Genomic DNA, 17,301 nt, shown 5'->3' on the forward strand with positions numbered 1-17,301 from the left:
TGTGATGGGCCACATGAGAGCTGGAAAAAGGACTAAAACATGGTCCTTGCCTTGAAAATGTTTTGGCTCAGAAAAAAAAAAAAAGGAAATTATACTAAAAAACTACTGCACAAGATATTATGTGACCAATGTATAGCGTGCATGTGTGTGTTCAGTTTCTCAGCAGTGTCTGACTCTTTATGACCCCATGGACTATAGCCCGCCAGGCTCCTCTGTCCACTGGATGTCCCAGGCAAGAATACTGGAATGGGTTGCCATTTCCTCTTCCAGGGAATCTTCCCAACCCAGGGATCAAACCTGCATCTCCTGCATTGCAGGCAGATTCTTTATCACTGAGAAACCAGGGAAGCCCAATGCATAGAGTAGTACAAATATAATAAGAGCAAAAACAGGTGTAATAGAAATTACATATTGCATATATGATTACATCATGTAATAGAAATTACATTATGAGTGAAGATTTCACTGACAAGTTTTTACAAGGATGGAGATGATTTTGATAGGTGGTAATCATTGAGCAGCGGAGAGGAAAGTTTGAATAACCAGCAGAAGAAACTGGCAGATTTGATGCCAGTAATTCATCTGACCAGTACATTGTATAGTATGCAGAATCATTTTAAATTTCGGGTGAGATCATATCACTTAAATCCCAAGCTAGGGCAAATGGACATTCTTCAAGGGGGAAAGGTTTAGAGGAAATAAAGTGCATAAATGTTTAGAACTATAGGACTGACATATTAGAACAAAGTCTTTTAAAAAAGTTCCAGGGTTTGAAATGACACAAAGGAGATTGGTCATTAACTCATGGTTAAACCATTAGAATAGTCTAGACATGAGATTAAAGGACTGAGTCTAAGGTATGAGAGAAGGAATAGAAAGGAAAAAGGTAAAACAGGGCACCTTTTGTAGTTATCCAAGAAAACACACTCAAAGGTTTTACCATAGAGTATATCAGAGAAAATTTATTGCTACAATGATCTAATATCTATTTCTGGATACTGATTCCAAATGATTTTCCCTCCCACGTCCTATCTTTACACTTAAAATCACTTTCCTTCTGAGGAGTATCCCTTGCTTTGAGGTCTGAAGCTCAAACTCTCTTTCTGCTTCTGCCAATGACTCAGGGAAAAATCCTTGAAGAAGTTATGACCTTGCTGAAGCTCGTTTGCTTTTGAGTGCACTGCAGGAATAATGTGGAACATAACTAAGCAAAATGATGGCCACAAAAAGCCAAGTGCCTTGGTGTTCCTCATCAGTACAGAGCTGATCTGCACAATGGAAAGGTGGGTCCCATTCCAAACAGAGCAATCAGCCAGCCAGGGCCACTGGACTCAGAGCCAAAGCAAATACCACCCCCGAACATGCTGCTTTTCACATCGCAATGCCTCCATCTCCCTCACTGTTTCAGGTTTCTCTTTCGAATCAATTTCATAGCAGTCAGGGCTTTGTATCGTTTTAGACAGAATTTTCAATTTTCACATTCCACAGCCTCTTTCCAAACAAAATCTGAACAAAACAATATCCAGAGTGAGAAGCCTTCAATTCATGATCATGGTCCCACTGGTATCTTTAGATTTGTGTCAAAACACTGGCACTTATTCTAGAACTATTGTCATTCAAAGGAAAGATTTCAAATAAGCAATTCCAATGGCGATGAAAACATTTTAAAAATATATTCAGCTCCTATTTTAAGAGGTAAATCCTAATATGCCTTGATTTTCCAATGCTTTCTACAGGGAATAGAAGAATAAAATTTCAATATTTTATCTACCCTAAACTTGCTAAATTCAAAATTCTGCATTTTATTAGTAAGGAAACTTAATGGGCAAAAGAATAGGCATTTGCCTTCAAGGATACATACCAGATCTGACCAACTAGATCTGAAAAGTAAGAAGATGTTTCCTAATATTTTAGGAATAAAATATATTAGTCAACATCCATTTCCAGCCTTTCAAATTAAACAAAGACCGAAATGCCTCCCAGTACAGAACATCTAAAAATGCTCAGCAAAATACAGAAAATGTCTCATAGAAATCATGGTCTATCTGTCAGAAAGTAAGAGAAATACTGGAAACAAAAAATAATGGCAGCAAGAAAGAATAAATCTACCACATCAGTAAACCCAAGAGCCTGAGTCTGCCCTATAACATTGGGCTAATCTTTGGGGGGCTCAGGCATGAGTTAGAATGACTGAATCCTAGGGACTGAACACCAATCCTAGGGACACATGAGGAGAAGGGTATAGATGGGAGACATCCCCTGAAATAAAACTAGGATACTCTAAACACAGTATAGCCATTTGGTCAACTAGGAAAAAAAAACAAAACACCCCCCCAGAGAGAGAGACAGTGAAGATACATACTACTTTTTGCCTTGCCACTAGATATAATGCCATTACAAAAAATCTCTAAAGATATTCCTAACCATAAAACTACAACTGAGTTTCGGGCTGGCATTCCCATTACCTTTGCAGTTTGGAAAACTTTAAGCCTAATACACAGTGTGAAGTGATCCTGGCCTTCCATGAATTAGTTTTACCACCACCCCCTCAAAAATATATCGATGGATATAAAGCATGAACACTATATCCATCAAGCGTCTAAGCAATCAACAACATCTTCTTTGCCACATATTGTCCTGCAAGGTAACAGTACCATCCCTCCATCAAACAGCAGAGTCCATCCACACCTCCTTGAATGGAGGACGACGCTGTGACTATTTTAACCAATTGACTCTGGCAAAGGTTGAAGAAAACCCACACTTTTATTTCAACAGTTTTTTAGAAAAAGCATTTGTCTTTGCCTTCATTAAGGACAGTTACCAAGTTAAAATCAGAAGGATAACAGTGGCTTAGTGGTAAACAGTTAATGCTGCTCTCTCCAGAGAGAAGAAACATGATTTGAAACAATCTTTTCCAGGATTAAATAAGGTCTTCCAAAAGTAGTACACTAGGACATGTGTCCACACAGGGTGATCTACGACTCTGTCAAGTCTTAAATAACATGTCAATTAAACTATCTTGCTTTTGAAGTAATTGGTATTTTTAAGTAGTACTTACAAAGAAAGGAGAAGGCAATGATAGCTGTTGTTGCGAACATTACCTTGAGTTTGTGTTCTTTCCTGTTTACAATCACAGCTGTGATTTGCTGGTCCATGAAAATCAGGATGGTGACCAACAAAGCAGGTATGGCAGCTGCAAGGTACACCCACCAGGGGTTTCCACCAAACGGTGCAACAAACCAACCTCGGTTTGGACTCGTTGGCTTCAAGAAGAGAGGAGACATTATTTGAAACAATATTAATACATACTCCATGATGAAAAATAAGTGGGGACGACAGTTTTGTATTTGGAGAGTCAAGGTGTTAAAAAACAGAAACAGTTTTACTGATAGGTCAGACAAAGATTATTCACCAAAAACTTCCTAAAGGAGGTTATTTTTAAGGCAATGTTTTAAATGAAAGAAAACTAAGAATATAGGGTGATGGAAAAGGAGTAAATGTCATTTTGCATGTTCAGGATGATCTAAGATAAGACTCAGGAGGGAAGAAAGTGATTTAAGGGACAGCCATAAGAAAAACCCAAATGCAATATTCAGTAATGAGGGAGGCAAGAAACTACAAAGTGACCTTGAATTTTGCCCATAAGTTTTAGCAACTGCACTGAAGTTATGTCTACTACTGCCAAATTGAAATGGTTTCATAATTAATACATTAAAAGCTACAAATATTTAATGTTATATTAAATATTTCTTATTTTCATATTTTCCTATTCTTTTCCAAATTTTAAACAATACAAATAAACTAAAATAGAATCCTATCTACGAATTATTTTCTCCACATTTACTATTGAGAAATCCTCACTCCTCCTAAAGATATTTCTGTTTCGCTGTGCTCATAACCCCATCACTGAACCTGCACACATTTTACTATATTTACCAGGCTGTGAGCTTAGAAAGAAAGGAACTCTGTCTTGCCCTTCAATGTATTTCAAATCCCCAGTACAGAGCTTGACTTAAAGCAAACATTCAATAAATGCTGACTTAAATAACTGAATAAATGAGAACTTATCTTTGCTAATGGCAGAGAAAATGCAAAAAAAAATTATTTTTGTTTGCTATAACACTGATATTCCTTTCTCATTAGGTAGTCATGAAGCTAAAACTGCTGTTAGTTTAATTTTTCTTAGCAAATATATAGTTATCAGGGATGAAGAGAAACATTAGGGGTGTTCTAGAAAATAAGAGAAAGACTTAAAATGGAAAATTTAGACAGGGATATTCAAGAATGACTGAAATGTAAATTTTACCCTTAGGTCTTCACATACCAACAAGTTTATAAAATGAATAATTCTCATATCTTCTTTGTAATAATTAAAATGCACATTATATAGAAACATGTGTGTTATAGCAAGTTGTTTGGTAGCAGGAAAAGAGCACTGAATTAGTAATGTAAACTTGGATAGTTTATTTAATTTTTATAAGCTTCAATTTCACTTTACAAAATCAGGATGATAATAGTTACATTACATCCTAGAACTATTATATGCATCAAGGTTACAAGTTGTTTGAAAATGTTTTGGATATTTTAAATACTCTAAATAGATAAAACAGATTTTATAACTGTGTATTTTCAATAAAAATCAGTATAATGTGAACCTTGCATTTAGTTCTAGTCAGGCATTTAATTTTAGTGAAAAAATAGATAAAATGTATACCAAGAGACCATTTATAACATAAAGAAATGGGTAACTATACAAAACTAACTCAGAGATAAGACAAAATAGAATAAGGGAAAAGAAACAAAATCAGGGAATGACCAAAAGACAGAAATTCACCTACCTTGAACTCACTTGGCACAATTAGTTTCGGAGTGTCCACACCTACTAGAGCATCTATTACACAAAAGATGAGAATGGACAAGATAATGGCAAAGTCACTGATGAGCTTTCTTGCCTGGGAAGAGAAAAAAGAAACTGGAACCTTTAAGCATTGGATATATGTATGTCATATATATATGACATATATATATATATATATATATATATATATATGTCTCTGAAGTCAATGAAGAATTCTGTTATTTGCTAACAGTTTCTAGTAACAGCTTCATCAACAAATTAAAGGAGGTGTCATACTGCAGGGAGATTATTTTTTTTAAGTTGCTTTTGCATCATTTTCTTATCTGGCCAGAAATAATCTAATTGCACCAAGCAGGTGTGTGTGTTATGTGTGTGTGTTTAGATAAAGGAAGGGAATCAAAGAAAATATATCCTTGAAGTACTGTACTCTCTTCCCGTATGCCACAGAAAGGAGAGCTGGTTATGGATGAAATTTCAAGACATGTTATAAAAATATGCACAGAGACATAGAATTTTACTATTTGGGAGGTAGTATTGTCTAAATGCCCTGGAGAAGGAAGTAGCAACCCACTCCAGTATTCTTGCCTGGAAAATCCCATGGACAGAGGACCCTGGTGGGCTATAATCCAAGAGGTAACAAAGAGCTAGACATGACTGAGTGACTAAATAACAACAATGATGAGTACAGAGCAAGATAATTTCCACAAGGTAACCTGAAAACTCCAAGAACTTAGCAGGGAAGGGGTTACAGTTTCAGGCTAATAAATGGACTCAAGACCTCAGAGAAACAAAAAGTGATGGAAGACAGAAATCTGATGGCTTCACTAAATTGGCCAAAGAAAGTATTTTTCACTCCAGGCTAGTGCTTAAAATTTCCTGTATGTGGAGCCTCTCTGTCTCCACTACTTAACTGTGGTTACCATTAGCTTACAGCCTTTAAACTTCCTAAGTACCTGCCTCTGGCTAGGACATGGGCTGGGCTTTGTGGGATGTGCATTAAACTTAAGTCTTTCCCATGGAGTGGGTACAGAATGGTCATATCTGATTCAGCAGGGGAGCATGGGACCATTGAGTTGATTGTCAGGGCCTCTGCAGTGACTAGTGGCAGTGACAATGGCCTACAAGCATTCAGTTCAGTTCAGTTCAGTCGCACAAGCATTACTGGTGCACAAACAGCTGAGTTTCCCAGTAAGGTATGTATTCACGGTGGTACATAGTTTGATCATTCAACAGAAATTTACTTAGCACATTCAGCTCTCTGTATTCACAACTTCTGCTTCCATGAAAATGAAGGACCAACTGAACCTAATACTTCGCTTGATGCCAGGGACACCAGTGAACAAAACAGATACAATCCATGTCTTCATGAAGCTCACAGTCAGTCATACTCAAGGAAGCCTGCTGCTAAACAAAATCAGGATGGATTCAGCAGTGGTCACATTATCTAGGGTGAGCAGTCAGCTTTCTGATGCTGCTAGATGAAGAGAGATCAGTGATGGGGCTTAGTGGCTGCATAGTTCTTAGGACAGACGGTCTTTTGAAAGAGCAATATGACTACGGCAAACAGGTATTCAAGAGGAACTAAAGTGGAGAATGGAATTCCTTGGCAATGTGTGTGTGAAGGACATGTTGTAGTTTTTCAGTCGCTCAGTTGTGTCTGATTCTTTGCGACTCCATGGACAGCAGCACACCAGGCTTCCCTGTCCTCCACTTTCTCCCAGAGTTTGCTAAAGTTCATGCTATCTAACCATCTCATCCTCTGCCGCCCCTTTCTCCTTTTGCCTTCAATGAAGGCAGAGTCATGCTCAATTCTTGACTGTGACTGGGTGGCAGGAGCCTTGAGTACTCACTAGCAGCAGGATCAAAGATGACCCTTTTAACCAGGAGTTCCTTTCCCTCTTGGAGGACTGGGCTAGCTTTCTGGAGAAGTCCACACAGAGGAGCAGAGAGCCAGCTATGAGACTTTAGGGGCAACTTAACACCAATCACATACAATAATACAAGCACAAATAGATGGCAGGGATTAATTTGGGGAACATATAGTACAGCAGTTAGAAACACAGTTTTTATAATCAGATTGTCTGGCTTGGAACTCCAGCATCATTATTTCCTAGTTGTAAATACTTATCCTTTCTTAGCTTTAATTACTCCAACCACAAAATGTAGCCAAAGTAATCCCTATGACTTCATCAGTTTGTTATAAGAATTAAATAGGATAAGCCATGAAAGTGCTTAGCATAACACCTGCAACACCATAAACTCTCCTAATATACATTGACTCGGGTTATTTCAAGTTCCACAAAGTCTCTTTGGCTGCAGAAACCACTGGAATAACTCAATAATCTACTGTCAGGAGGTCTTTGAAAGGAATCTTGAATTCCAAGAAACAAGAAATAAAAGCCCAGAAATAATATGAAACTGCCATGCAGAGCTCATTTTGGTTGGAAGTATCTGGAATCCCTGCAGAAAAAAGGCTCTTTCCAGGGGCCCAATATTGGAAGAAACACCCATTTCTTTAGTTTATGTGAGTTAGGTTTTGACACAGGCAATTTGGGATGGTCTGGCAAGTGATGGTCATTGCGAAGCAGGTTTAATATCAAGATGTTACAACTGCTCTGGTCCAGTAGGTTGTGAATCACTGAAGACTAGAGGTCACTGCAAAGGCAAAAAAGGAGTTCTCTCTTTTTTATCACCCTCCCAATCCTCATTTAGCAAGTCCAAGTTTTTGACAACTCTGATATCCTAGAAATTGCTCCAAAAGAGGGTAATGGCTATTAAAAAGTCAGTGTTTCTCCTCACCTCAGCCCCCGGCCCCATAAACAGGAGGAGGGAAGCAGAGGCTAGCAAATGAACCCAATCTGCAATTTTTTGGTAGAAATTCCATAAGGCCCGCACCTCTGGCCCTTCTAGGGGAAAGACCTACCCGACTGAAATCACTACCAAGTACCGGAGAAACGTTGCTTCTTTACTTAGGAGAGGAGGCATTCTCAGCCTTCCACACACTAAGCACCAAAGCCCTAAAACTGCTCTTTCAGCAGTTTTCTCCATCTTCATTAACGGCGATTTTTTTTTCCCTATTGCTTAGGCCAAAAACTTTGGACCATCCAAACAACTCTTCTCTTCCTCTCACATCCTACATCTAACAGGTTAGCCAATTACCTTCAAAGATCCTGTCTCTTCTCATCACCTCCATTGCTATTCCCATCCTATCTAAACCACTATGTTATCTCAAATGGTTCCTGCGTCTCATCTTCCTGTCTCTCCCACTCACCTGCTTCAAGACATTGCCAAGGTATCACCCATGATAATTATGCAAAAATTTAGGTCAGATAATGTGGAAGGTAGAATAATGCCCCAGTAAAGATGCCTAATTCCTTGACTCTGTGAATATGTAATGTAACATGGCTAGGGAGAATTCGAGTTGCAGTAGAAATTAAGGGTACTAATCAGATGACCTTGCGATTGGGGAAACTAGGATTATTCCAGTGGGTCCAGAGTAATCACAAGAATTCCCATTAAGTGAAAGAGGGGGCAGGAGAATCTATGTCAGAGAGTGATGCAGCATGAGAAAGAATGGTTTGATCACTGCTGGCTTTGAAGATGGCAGAAAGGGGCCAAGAGCCAAGGAATGTGGGCAGCCTCTAGAAGCTGGAAAAGGCAGGGAAACTTAGTCTCCCCCAAAGCCTTCAGAAAGAACAGTCCTGCCAACACCTTGATTTTAGCCACTGAGACACATTTCAGATTTCTGACCACCTGATCTCAAGACAATAAATGTGTTTCAGCCACTATGTTTATCGTTATTTGATAATAGCAGCCATGGAAAAACAATATAAATAAACATAATTTATCTTAGTTTAATCATTAGTTTCACAAATTTATATATTATATATAAGTTTGTAAGAACCCTTGGCAATGGCATTCGTGTCAAGTGTGGCAATATTATACTATATGTATCATCGTTGTTCAGTCTCTGAATCATGTCTGATTTCTTTTGCAACACCATGGACTGTAGCCCACCAGGCTCCTCTGTCCACAAGATTTCCCAAGTAAGAATACTGGAGTGGGTTGCCATTTCCTCCTCCAGGGTATCTTCCTGACCCAGAGATTGAACTTGCGTCTCCTGCATTAGCAGGCGGATTCTTTACCCTTGAGCAACCAGGGAAGCCCATATTATGTGTGTAATAGTACCTAAGAAGTCAAATGCTAGTAATTCAGGATTATATTTCTTAAAATGTATGGGGAAAGAAAAGCTATTCTATTCATAATATTGTTTAACCCCATTAAAAATCACAGCCAGGGTGATATGCTCTGTACAATATACTGGCTTCTATTTCCCCTTCCTTCCCGTTAAATTGTACAATACTGTTCAGGAACAGCAGAAACCACCCCTGGAGGGTGTTTATAGTAAGACATTCATTTCTAAGATATTGGATCTAATTTAAACTTCATAGTCAAGGAAATTGATTTTTCCCTGGCCACTTTTGTATTCAACTCTAAATCCTCTAATTAGAGAAGGTAGGTAGGGGTGCTATTTTAGCAGGCTCTTCTTATCCTATACTAAAATTAACCTTTAATTTGAATGAGGCAAAACCAGCAGCAGAAACTAAAAAAACAAGCATTAAAAATGCCCTAAAAATGTCAAGCACTGAGTACACCCAGTTTACTAGATATACTCTAGGACTCGGATACAAGAGCGTGGCATCTGACTTTAAGGAATAAGAATCACCCTCTTTGGGCTTTTCTCATATTTTCCAAACATATTTAGCAAAAGAAACATGTATGGATTTCCTTCCATTTTTAGTTTATTTTATCCTCCCTCTTCACTAAACTTGATCTCCTTCAAAAACACCAAAATAGTACTCTTTTATATAAAGAAATCAAGTTAGAAACCCATAGTTCCTAATCTCCTACTAGCTATTATTGATAATGATTAGAAGTGCCAAAATTTTCATGAGAAAACTGTTCCTACAAGATTTCATGCTAACCCTGTGGATTCAGAGGCCTCAAATTAGCTTAGACAAACATCATAACTAATGGGTCTATCCAGTCAAATGCTCTAAGTCCCTAAGTCTCTCCAGGCTCAAACTTCAACATCCTAGGAATATAAACAATTACAATCTAAGTGAAACACAAGTTGACTCATATATCAAGAACTAACTATAAAAAAAAAGTTGCTCTTTTTTGAATGGTACACAGATGTGCTATGACATATAATAATTCCTCCACTCATGAATGGTGAAAAGCAAAGCATATTTCAATGAAGACTTTTTTAATATCAGAATAGTTTGAGTTTTTTTATATACCATTTTTTAATTATAAAAATGAAAAGAAAAATATTTATGTCCTCTGCAGACTTACAAAATATCTCAATGAATCTAATAAAAAGCAACCTGGCTTAAATATTGAAACTACCAAAGCAAAGAAGAAATTAAGTGGATGGGAAGGAAAATTCAAATAACCATACGCTGTTCTCTTGTTCTTGGGCAAAAACAACCTAATAAATCTATTATACACATACTCTTCATGAAGGATGATACTATATTAATTATTAAGAGAGTCATAATTGTTGAGACACCAACAGTGAGAAGCTAGTTAATTTACAGGGATAAAAAATGGATTGGGTTCCTCAGAAGCCCCAGAGGGTATTTGGTTTTCACTTTGCAAGGATGCAGCTGCTCCCAAATTAACTGGGGGAGAGGCTGTGAGCCTGCAGAGTGGTTCTCAATGGATGGAGCTGTTACAAAGACACAAGCACAGCAGCAGGCACCCTGTGGGTTCTCAATAAATATTAATTCATGATGTCAATTCCTCTCATGATTGCAGTGCATGGAAAATGCTAAACAATACTGTAAAAAATGCATGTATTCTAGACGGAAAAAAAAAGTATGTCAGAAAAATATGTGCCTTTTGGCAGTCATGAAAAGGCAGAAAATATCATAAAAAAATTTAAAATTTGATCCCGTCAATTAGAATTAGAATTTGGGCTTCCCAAGTGGCGCAGTTGGTAAAGAATCTACCTGCTAATGCAGGAGATAGAAGAGACTCACATTAGATCCCTGGGTCAAGAAGATTCCCTGAAGGAGGAAATGGCAACCCAGTCCAGTATTCTTGCCTGGAAAATTCCATGGACAGAGGAGCCTAGTGGGCTACCGTCCACGGGGTCTCAAAGAGTCAGACAAGACTGAGCGTGAGCACACACACACACACACACATAATTAGAGTTCACTAAAAGGAAAGTCTGATTTAGACTCCAGGATTTCTATGTCATAAGCTCCAGAGTCAGAGAGATTCAGGGAACTAAGAAGGGAATTGGATTGTGTTATTTACCTAGGAGGGCCTCAGAGCCTACCAGTAAAAGTCTACCAGAAAGAGATTGTTTTTCCAAGCAGGGGCAGAGGGGAGTGGGCCTAAGAAAGTGGTTTAGCAGAGAAGTTAAGGAGACTCCAGCAGTCACAGCCTCTTCCTCCATTCTGCTTCAAATTGAGCAGAAGAAAAAGACTCACATGAATGAGTGCCAGACCCAAGTAAGTAAATCACCTGGAAAATACTATGTCCCAGTCTGGTCACTATATTCTAAGTTGAAACTGAAAATTTGGAACTGACTCAGAGAAGGATGACCAGTAGAATAGGAGTCCAGAAAACATACCACACAAAAAAATGATGAGAGACCTCAAGAAGCTGTAGTGAGTAAACTACCTTCATACATGTGAAATCTGTCATAGAAAAGAAAGACTACACTTGTTCTGTGTAGCTTCAGAAAGCAAGGGCAGACCCCGAGGACAGAGGCCATGGAAAGGTTGATTCGCGTTTCTATCAGGAATGCCTTGGAGATGTGAAGTTCCCTGAGAGTCATTCAAGCAGCCCACAAATGAGCACTTGTCAGGAATGAAGAGGCAATGTTGGACTTGATGCTGTTCAAAGTCCTAACACTAAAATTCGATGATTAAGACTCAGTTATCAAAACTTCTTGATCCTCTAATAGGGCCATCTTGGCTGTATCTCCTCTCTCCCAAACCATGATAATAAAGGGTTCCAGGGCTTTAAAAGAAGGTGGTTCTATAATTTAATATTAAGGTACAAAAATTAAACATCTTAAACGAATAGTTAGTAAGTCATACGTATAAATTAAGGGCTTTCCTGGTGGCACTAGTGGTATAGAATCCACCTGCCTATGCAGGATACATGAGAGACTTGGGTTTGATCCCTGGGTCAGGAAAATCCCCTGGAGGAGGGCATGGCAACCCACTCCAGTATTCTTGCCTGGAGAATCCCATGGACAGAGGAGCCTGGCAGGCTGCAGTCCATAGGGTCACAAAGAGTCAGGCATGACTGAAGCAACTTCACACGTGTATAAATTAAACAATCTAGAAATGGAGCAGGAGACCGTTTTGTATTAATGAATAGATTTCAATGCTGGGGACTTTTCTGTGATGGATAAGTAAGTTGATAGTGCTTCCGACCAACAAGGTACCACAGCCAAAAAAGGCTTCTTCTTTCCACAGATTACCTCTCTGCAATCATTAAAACCTCTCACATCACATCTTATTCTAAGAGGAGGAAAAGAGGAAATTAAGTAGATCCTTGAGAAAAACACTTTCATGCCAATTACATACATCAGCCTGCCACACTGCATCTGACTATGCCAAAGTACCAATTCAGTTCAGTTCAGTTCAGTCGCTCAGTCATGTCCAACTCTTTGCAACCACATGAATTGCAGCACACCAGGCCTCCCTGTCCATCACCAACTCCCAGAGTTCACTCAAACTCACGTCCATCGAGTCAGTGATGCCATCCAGCCATCTATAGTTCTGCCTAATTGAGAGGCTCTATAGATTTATGAGTTCTAATCACAATCCTGCTCTATCTTTAAGCTGACTGCTTTCATTTTGCCACCGTATGTTGCAGCGATGGCATCTATGCTCCAGGAGTGGCATCACTGGTTGGTAGAGGACTCTGGAAGAACATTTCCTGTTAAAGCCCCGAGGCATCTGCTAGAAAAGATCACCGATTATGCTGTGATGCTCCTTTAGGAAGTTTTGATGACAAAATATTGGTGAAAGGCCTGAGGCCGATATAACAGAACAGGAAATGTATGGAACAACAGACCACTGCACCCCTCCTAAAGGGATGGGAAGCACAGGGGGCAGTCGGGGGGGTACCGCTACTCTACCACTTTCCACGACATCTGGAAGTATCTGACAGATTAAATTCCTGGGACTTCCCTGGCAGCCCACTGGTTAAGTCTTCGCCTTTCAATGCAGGTGATATGGGTTTGATCCCTGATCAGAGAGCTAAGATCCCACATGACTCATGGCCAAAAAACCAAAACATAAAACAGAAGCAATACTGTAATAAATTCAATAAAGATTTTTTAAATGGTCCACAGCAAAAATAAGAAAAATTCCTGATGTACTATTAGCAAAAGACTATTAGTTAACAAAGACTATTAGTTAGCAAAATTCCTGATGGACTGTTAGTTAGCAAAGGCAAACTGTTTCATCTTAAGTGCTCAAACTGATGGATTGCCAGTGGCTGGCTTCATGAGGGAAGATGAGAGCAGATAATCAACCCTGATGTGGGCAAAGACAATAAGAGAGACTGAACTGGGGGACAGAGGTATACATGTAAGTGAAAGTGTTAGTCACTCAGGAGTATCTGACTCTTTGCAACGCCATGGACTGTAGTCTGCCAAGGCTCCTCTGTCCATGGAACTCTCCAGGCAAGAATACTGGAGTGGGTAGCCATTCCCTTCTCCAGGGGATCTTCCACACTCAAGGATCAAACCCAGGTCTCCTGCACTGCACACAGATTCTTTATCATCTGAGCCATCAGGGAAGCTCATGTAAAGGAGAGCTATTACAGCAGGATAATCAAATGGACTGATGAGTTTAACTTGATAAAGAAAATCCTAGAAAGGTAAATATGATGGATAGCATTTTTGTCATATCAGATCCTTTTCTACTCTTTTCTACCAAGCTCACTGCCTTGGGAAGCTGACTTATGTGGTCTACGATGGGCTCCCTTGCTCTCCAGATTTCAGAAGATTTCAGCCCAGACAGGCTATCGGGGGAAAAGAGAAATCAGATTATTGATTCCCATAGCTATATCCCTTTGAGGTTGAGTCAGACTGGCTAAAATTCCTCAATCCAAAGGAGTTCACGGGGCCCCTCTGGAAAGCTCTACCACTCTCTCTTCTCCCGGGTTCTAGCAACCGCTCCCATTCCACATCCTTTGAGTCAGGGATCATAACAATTCCACTGTTATTCTCACTGGACATTAAACACTCCCTTGCAGTTTCCCCCAACCTAATGTCACCTTTGTATATCACGCTTTCATTAAACCCCTCAGACATCCTAATCTGAGTGTATAATTTTGAATTTGCTAGATGACAACTGTGGATCATCCACAGACAGAGGCTGGCAGCAGCTGCAAAGGCAGACCTGGCATAAAAATGGAGATAATAATGGACTCTGGGGAATCTGTACTTCCTTCTCACTGCTATCAGCACAAATTAAACATAGACAATTTTATTTTAGGAGATGGAATCAGAAAACTCTCTTTAATGTTATAGAATATTAGAGTTTAAAGGATATTAACTGCCATCTAGCTGGGCTCCCCTGTTATGGGTGTGGCCTGAAGTCCACAGTTAGCTATCCAAGGGTGCACTGTCAGTTACTGGCAGTGCTGGCCTTAGCATCCACAGCTTCTGGGTTCCTGCATATGTGCTCTTTCCATAAATTGCAGCATTGACCTCTACTTGACTGGGCTCCACTAGCCAACAAGAATTGAGGGCCTAGCCTGCATCCAATCTGGTGCTAACTGCTGTGAGGAATGAAATAGAAGTGTAAGAGTTTCCTAGCAATTCTCAGTCTTGATCAACTAACAACTCATACAAACATTTAGAAAAAGAAGTACAAAAAGAGAGCGATGGCTGTGTGAATTAAAGGAGAATTGGACATTTTGAATGGCAAGGGCACTGCCAACCAGGATTAGCATTTTGCAATTTTAGAGGTTCCACATGAATTGTTGGTGAGAGTGAGGAAGTAGTAACAGTTAGGCTTGAGTATTAGCACAGTAATCACATTTAAGCATATAAGTTTTAACTATAGAATATAAAATACAAGTATGTGCTATGCTAAGTCAAGTCCGTTGTGTCCCATCTCTTTGCAACCTTATGGACTCTAGCCTGCCAGGATTCTCTGTCCTTGGGATTTTCCAGGCAAGGATACTGGAGTGGGTTGTCATGCTCTCCTTCAGGGGATCTTCCTGACCCAGGGATAGAACTCATGTCTCCTGCATTGGCAGGTGGGTTCTTTATCACTAAAGCTACCTGCGAAGCCCAAAATACAAGTATATGAAACTATAAAGATATTTGCTCCTACTTACAGAGATCATACTTCTAAATGACGGCTTAAATGAAAACATATTTTGGCAAATGAGAGGAAAAAAAGATGTTCTTATAATTTATGTATGTATGTATTATTAGTTAGCTATAACTGTGAAGTGAGGAGGGGAGGGAGATGATAGTGTGAAAGCCTACACACTTGAACATTTCTCCTTGGAAATCAAATATATGTCCTCCTATCTGTTTATTTTATAATTTGGTGTAAGCAGCTATAAACAAAGTTGAGAACCTTCTCAACAGGAATTGTAACTAGAATGCCTTCATTATTTTATTTTCACATATTCAATATTTTCCCAACTTTTCTCAACAGCGTTTATCAATGTCTGAGAAGCTACCTGCTTGGGCTCTTATAAGGAGAAATTTCTTTAAGTTCAAAGAGCTATTATCGATTTTGGAATTTGCAGGGAAAAAAAGGTGATGTTTACATAAACAGTTAAAATGATCACTATTCATCTTAAGGTTGAAATTATTTTGCTAACTACGATTTACAAATGCTTCACAAATTCTTTAATTTTCACACTATGGCAAATGAGAGAGATAAAAAGGGTGATGATTTCCAAAGTGTGAGCCAAAAAAAAAAAAAAGTGCCATAAATTAATAATTAAGGAAAAATCTCAATAGAGAAGAAGAAATTGTCTTCAAAGACCTTTACCCAGGAAACTGTTCTACACTTAACATACCATTGAAGAGGTGGATCAATTAAGCACGTTTCCCAGTATGGGAACTGGTGTTACAAGCTCAAAGTCTCAGGGACAAGCACTTAACCTGAATGTGTGAAGCAGACAAGTCTTAGACAATAGAGAGTAGTAGTAGTGAGAACAATTAACTACCTGCAAAGGACAGTTTCCACCTATGCCCTCAAGTGTGTGTGTGTGTGTTTGTGTGTTTACAAACCATGGGCTAGACAAACAATGGAGGAGGGTGGAATTCTGCCTACGGACCACCACTTCGTGATGCCCTTTCAAGGCAGACAAAGTTGAACACTTCTTGCTACACTTCACTTTGAGGAAATTTTTCATCCTTTGGGCCAGCTATTTCAGAACATTTCTAATGAAATCTGCAGACCACGGTAACCTGCTGTGGTCTGAATGCTGTCCTTCCAAAATCCATATGCTGGAATTCTAATCCACGAAGAAGATGATATTAGAAGGTGGCGCCTTTGGAAGAGCATAAAGGATGGAGCCTTTGGGATGGCATTAGTGTTCCTATGAAGGACACCCCACAGAGCTCCCCAGCCCTTCTGCCACCTGAGGACACAGTGAAAAAGACACTGCCCAAGAACCAGGAAGAGAGCGCTCAACCAACCATGCTGGCACCTGATCTTGGACTGCCCAGCCTCCCGAACCATAAAAAATAAATCTGTGTTGTTTACAAGTCCTCTAGTCTCTAGTATTCTGTTATAGCCACCCAGACAGACTGAGACAATCATCAACTCTTGCCTTTATTTTCCATTTCATAAGAGATATCAGAGACAAAACATTTCCTAGATGAAAGTGAATATATTAATTTTCAGTCTCATTTCCCAGGAATAAAAAAGGAATTTTATCAACTACATCTCATGTCTTCCAAGTTCTCCTGGTCCTTCTACACAGAGCTCAGGAGGAAAGATTCATGAGATTCCAGTTGTAGAGAGCAGCTCACTGATAAAAATCAAGTATAATCAAGATTACTAAGAACTACTGACATCCTAAATAGTGAGAATTGAACTGTAAAGCAAAGGATTAGCTTCGTTCTGCAGTTAAGAAAACAAAATGCCATTAACTAAATGTTGGTCTTATCTTGTAGTCTCTCCAGGAACCACAGTTTTGACTTGAAGCTCACCCAAGCATATTAATGGGAGACAGGATGTCTGCACAAGACAAGCCAGCTCAATTATCTGTGTTTCTCTATCGTGGCATTCGTCACTATGGGAAGGGAAGGCTGGTTCAGATGACACCCATATCTTATACCAGTACTTGTGTAACAACACAGTTTACATTTATTCCCACAGCCCATAGCCCAACTACTAAATTACTCACAAGTACAGCCGATGAACAGA

The 17,301-nt window shown here is 39.3% G+C and overlaps 1 protein-coding gene across 8 annotated transcripts in view; it reads right to left on the minus strand.

Moving 5' to 3' along the window:
- Window positions 1-17,301, minus strand: part of SLC4A4 (solute carrier family 4 member 4) — a 363,718-nt gene that overhangs the window by 34,342 nt on the left and 312,075 nt on the right. For all 8 annotated transcript variants that reach the window (XM_044945800.2, XM_044945799.2, XM_044945801.2 and 5 more), the window contains 2 exons: window positions 4,839-4,952; window positions 3,102-3,263 (listed from right to left, as the gene is read on the minus strand). In XM_044945800.2, coding sequence (XP_044801735.2) covers window positions 3,102-3,263; window positions 4,839-4,952 — 276 coding nt within the window. The remainder of the gene's footprint in view (window positions 1-3,101; window positions 3,264-4,838; window positions 4,953-17,301) is intronic.

The sequence above is a fragment of the Bubalus bubalis genome, chromosome 7 (genome assembly GCF_019923935.1).
Source record: "Bubalus bubalis isolate 160015118507 breed Murrah chromosome 7, NDDB_SH_1, whole genome shotgun sequence".
Lineage (NCBI taxonomy): Eukaryota > Metazoa > Chordata > Mammalia > Artiodactyla > Bovidae > Bubalus > Bubalus bubalis.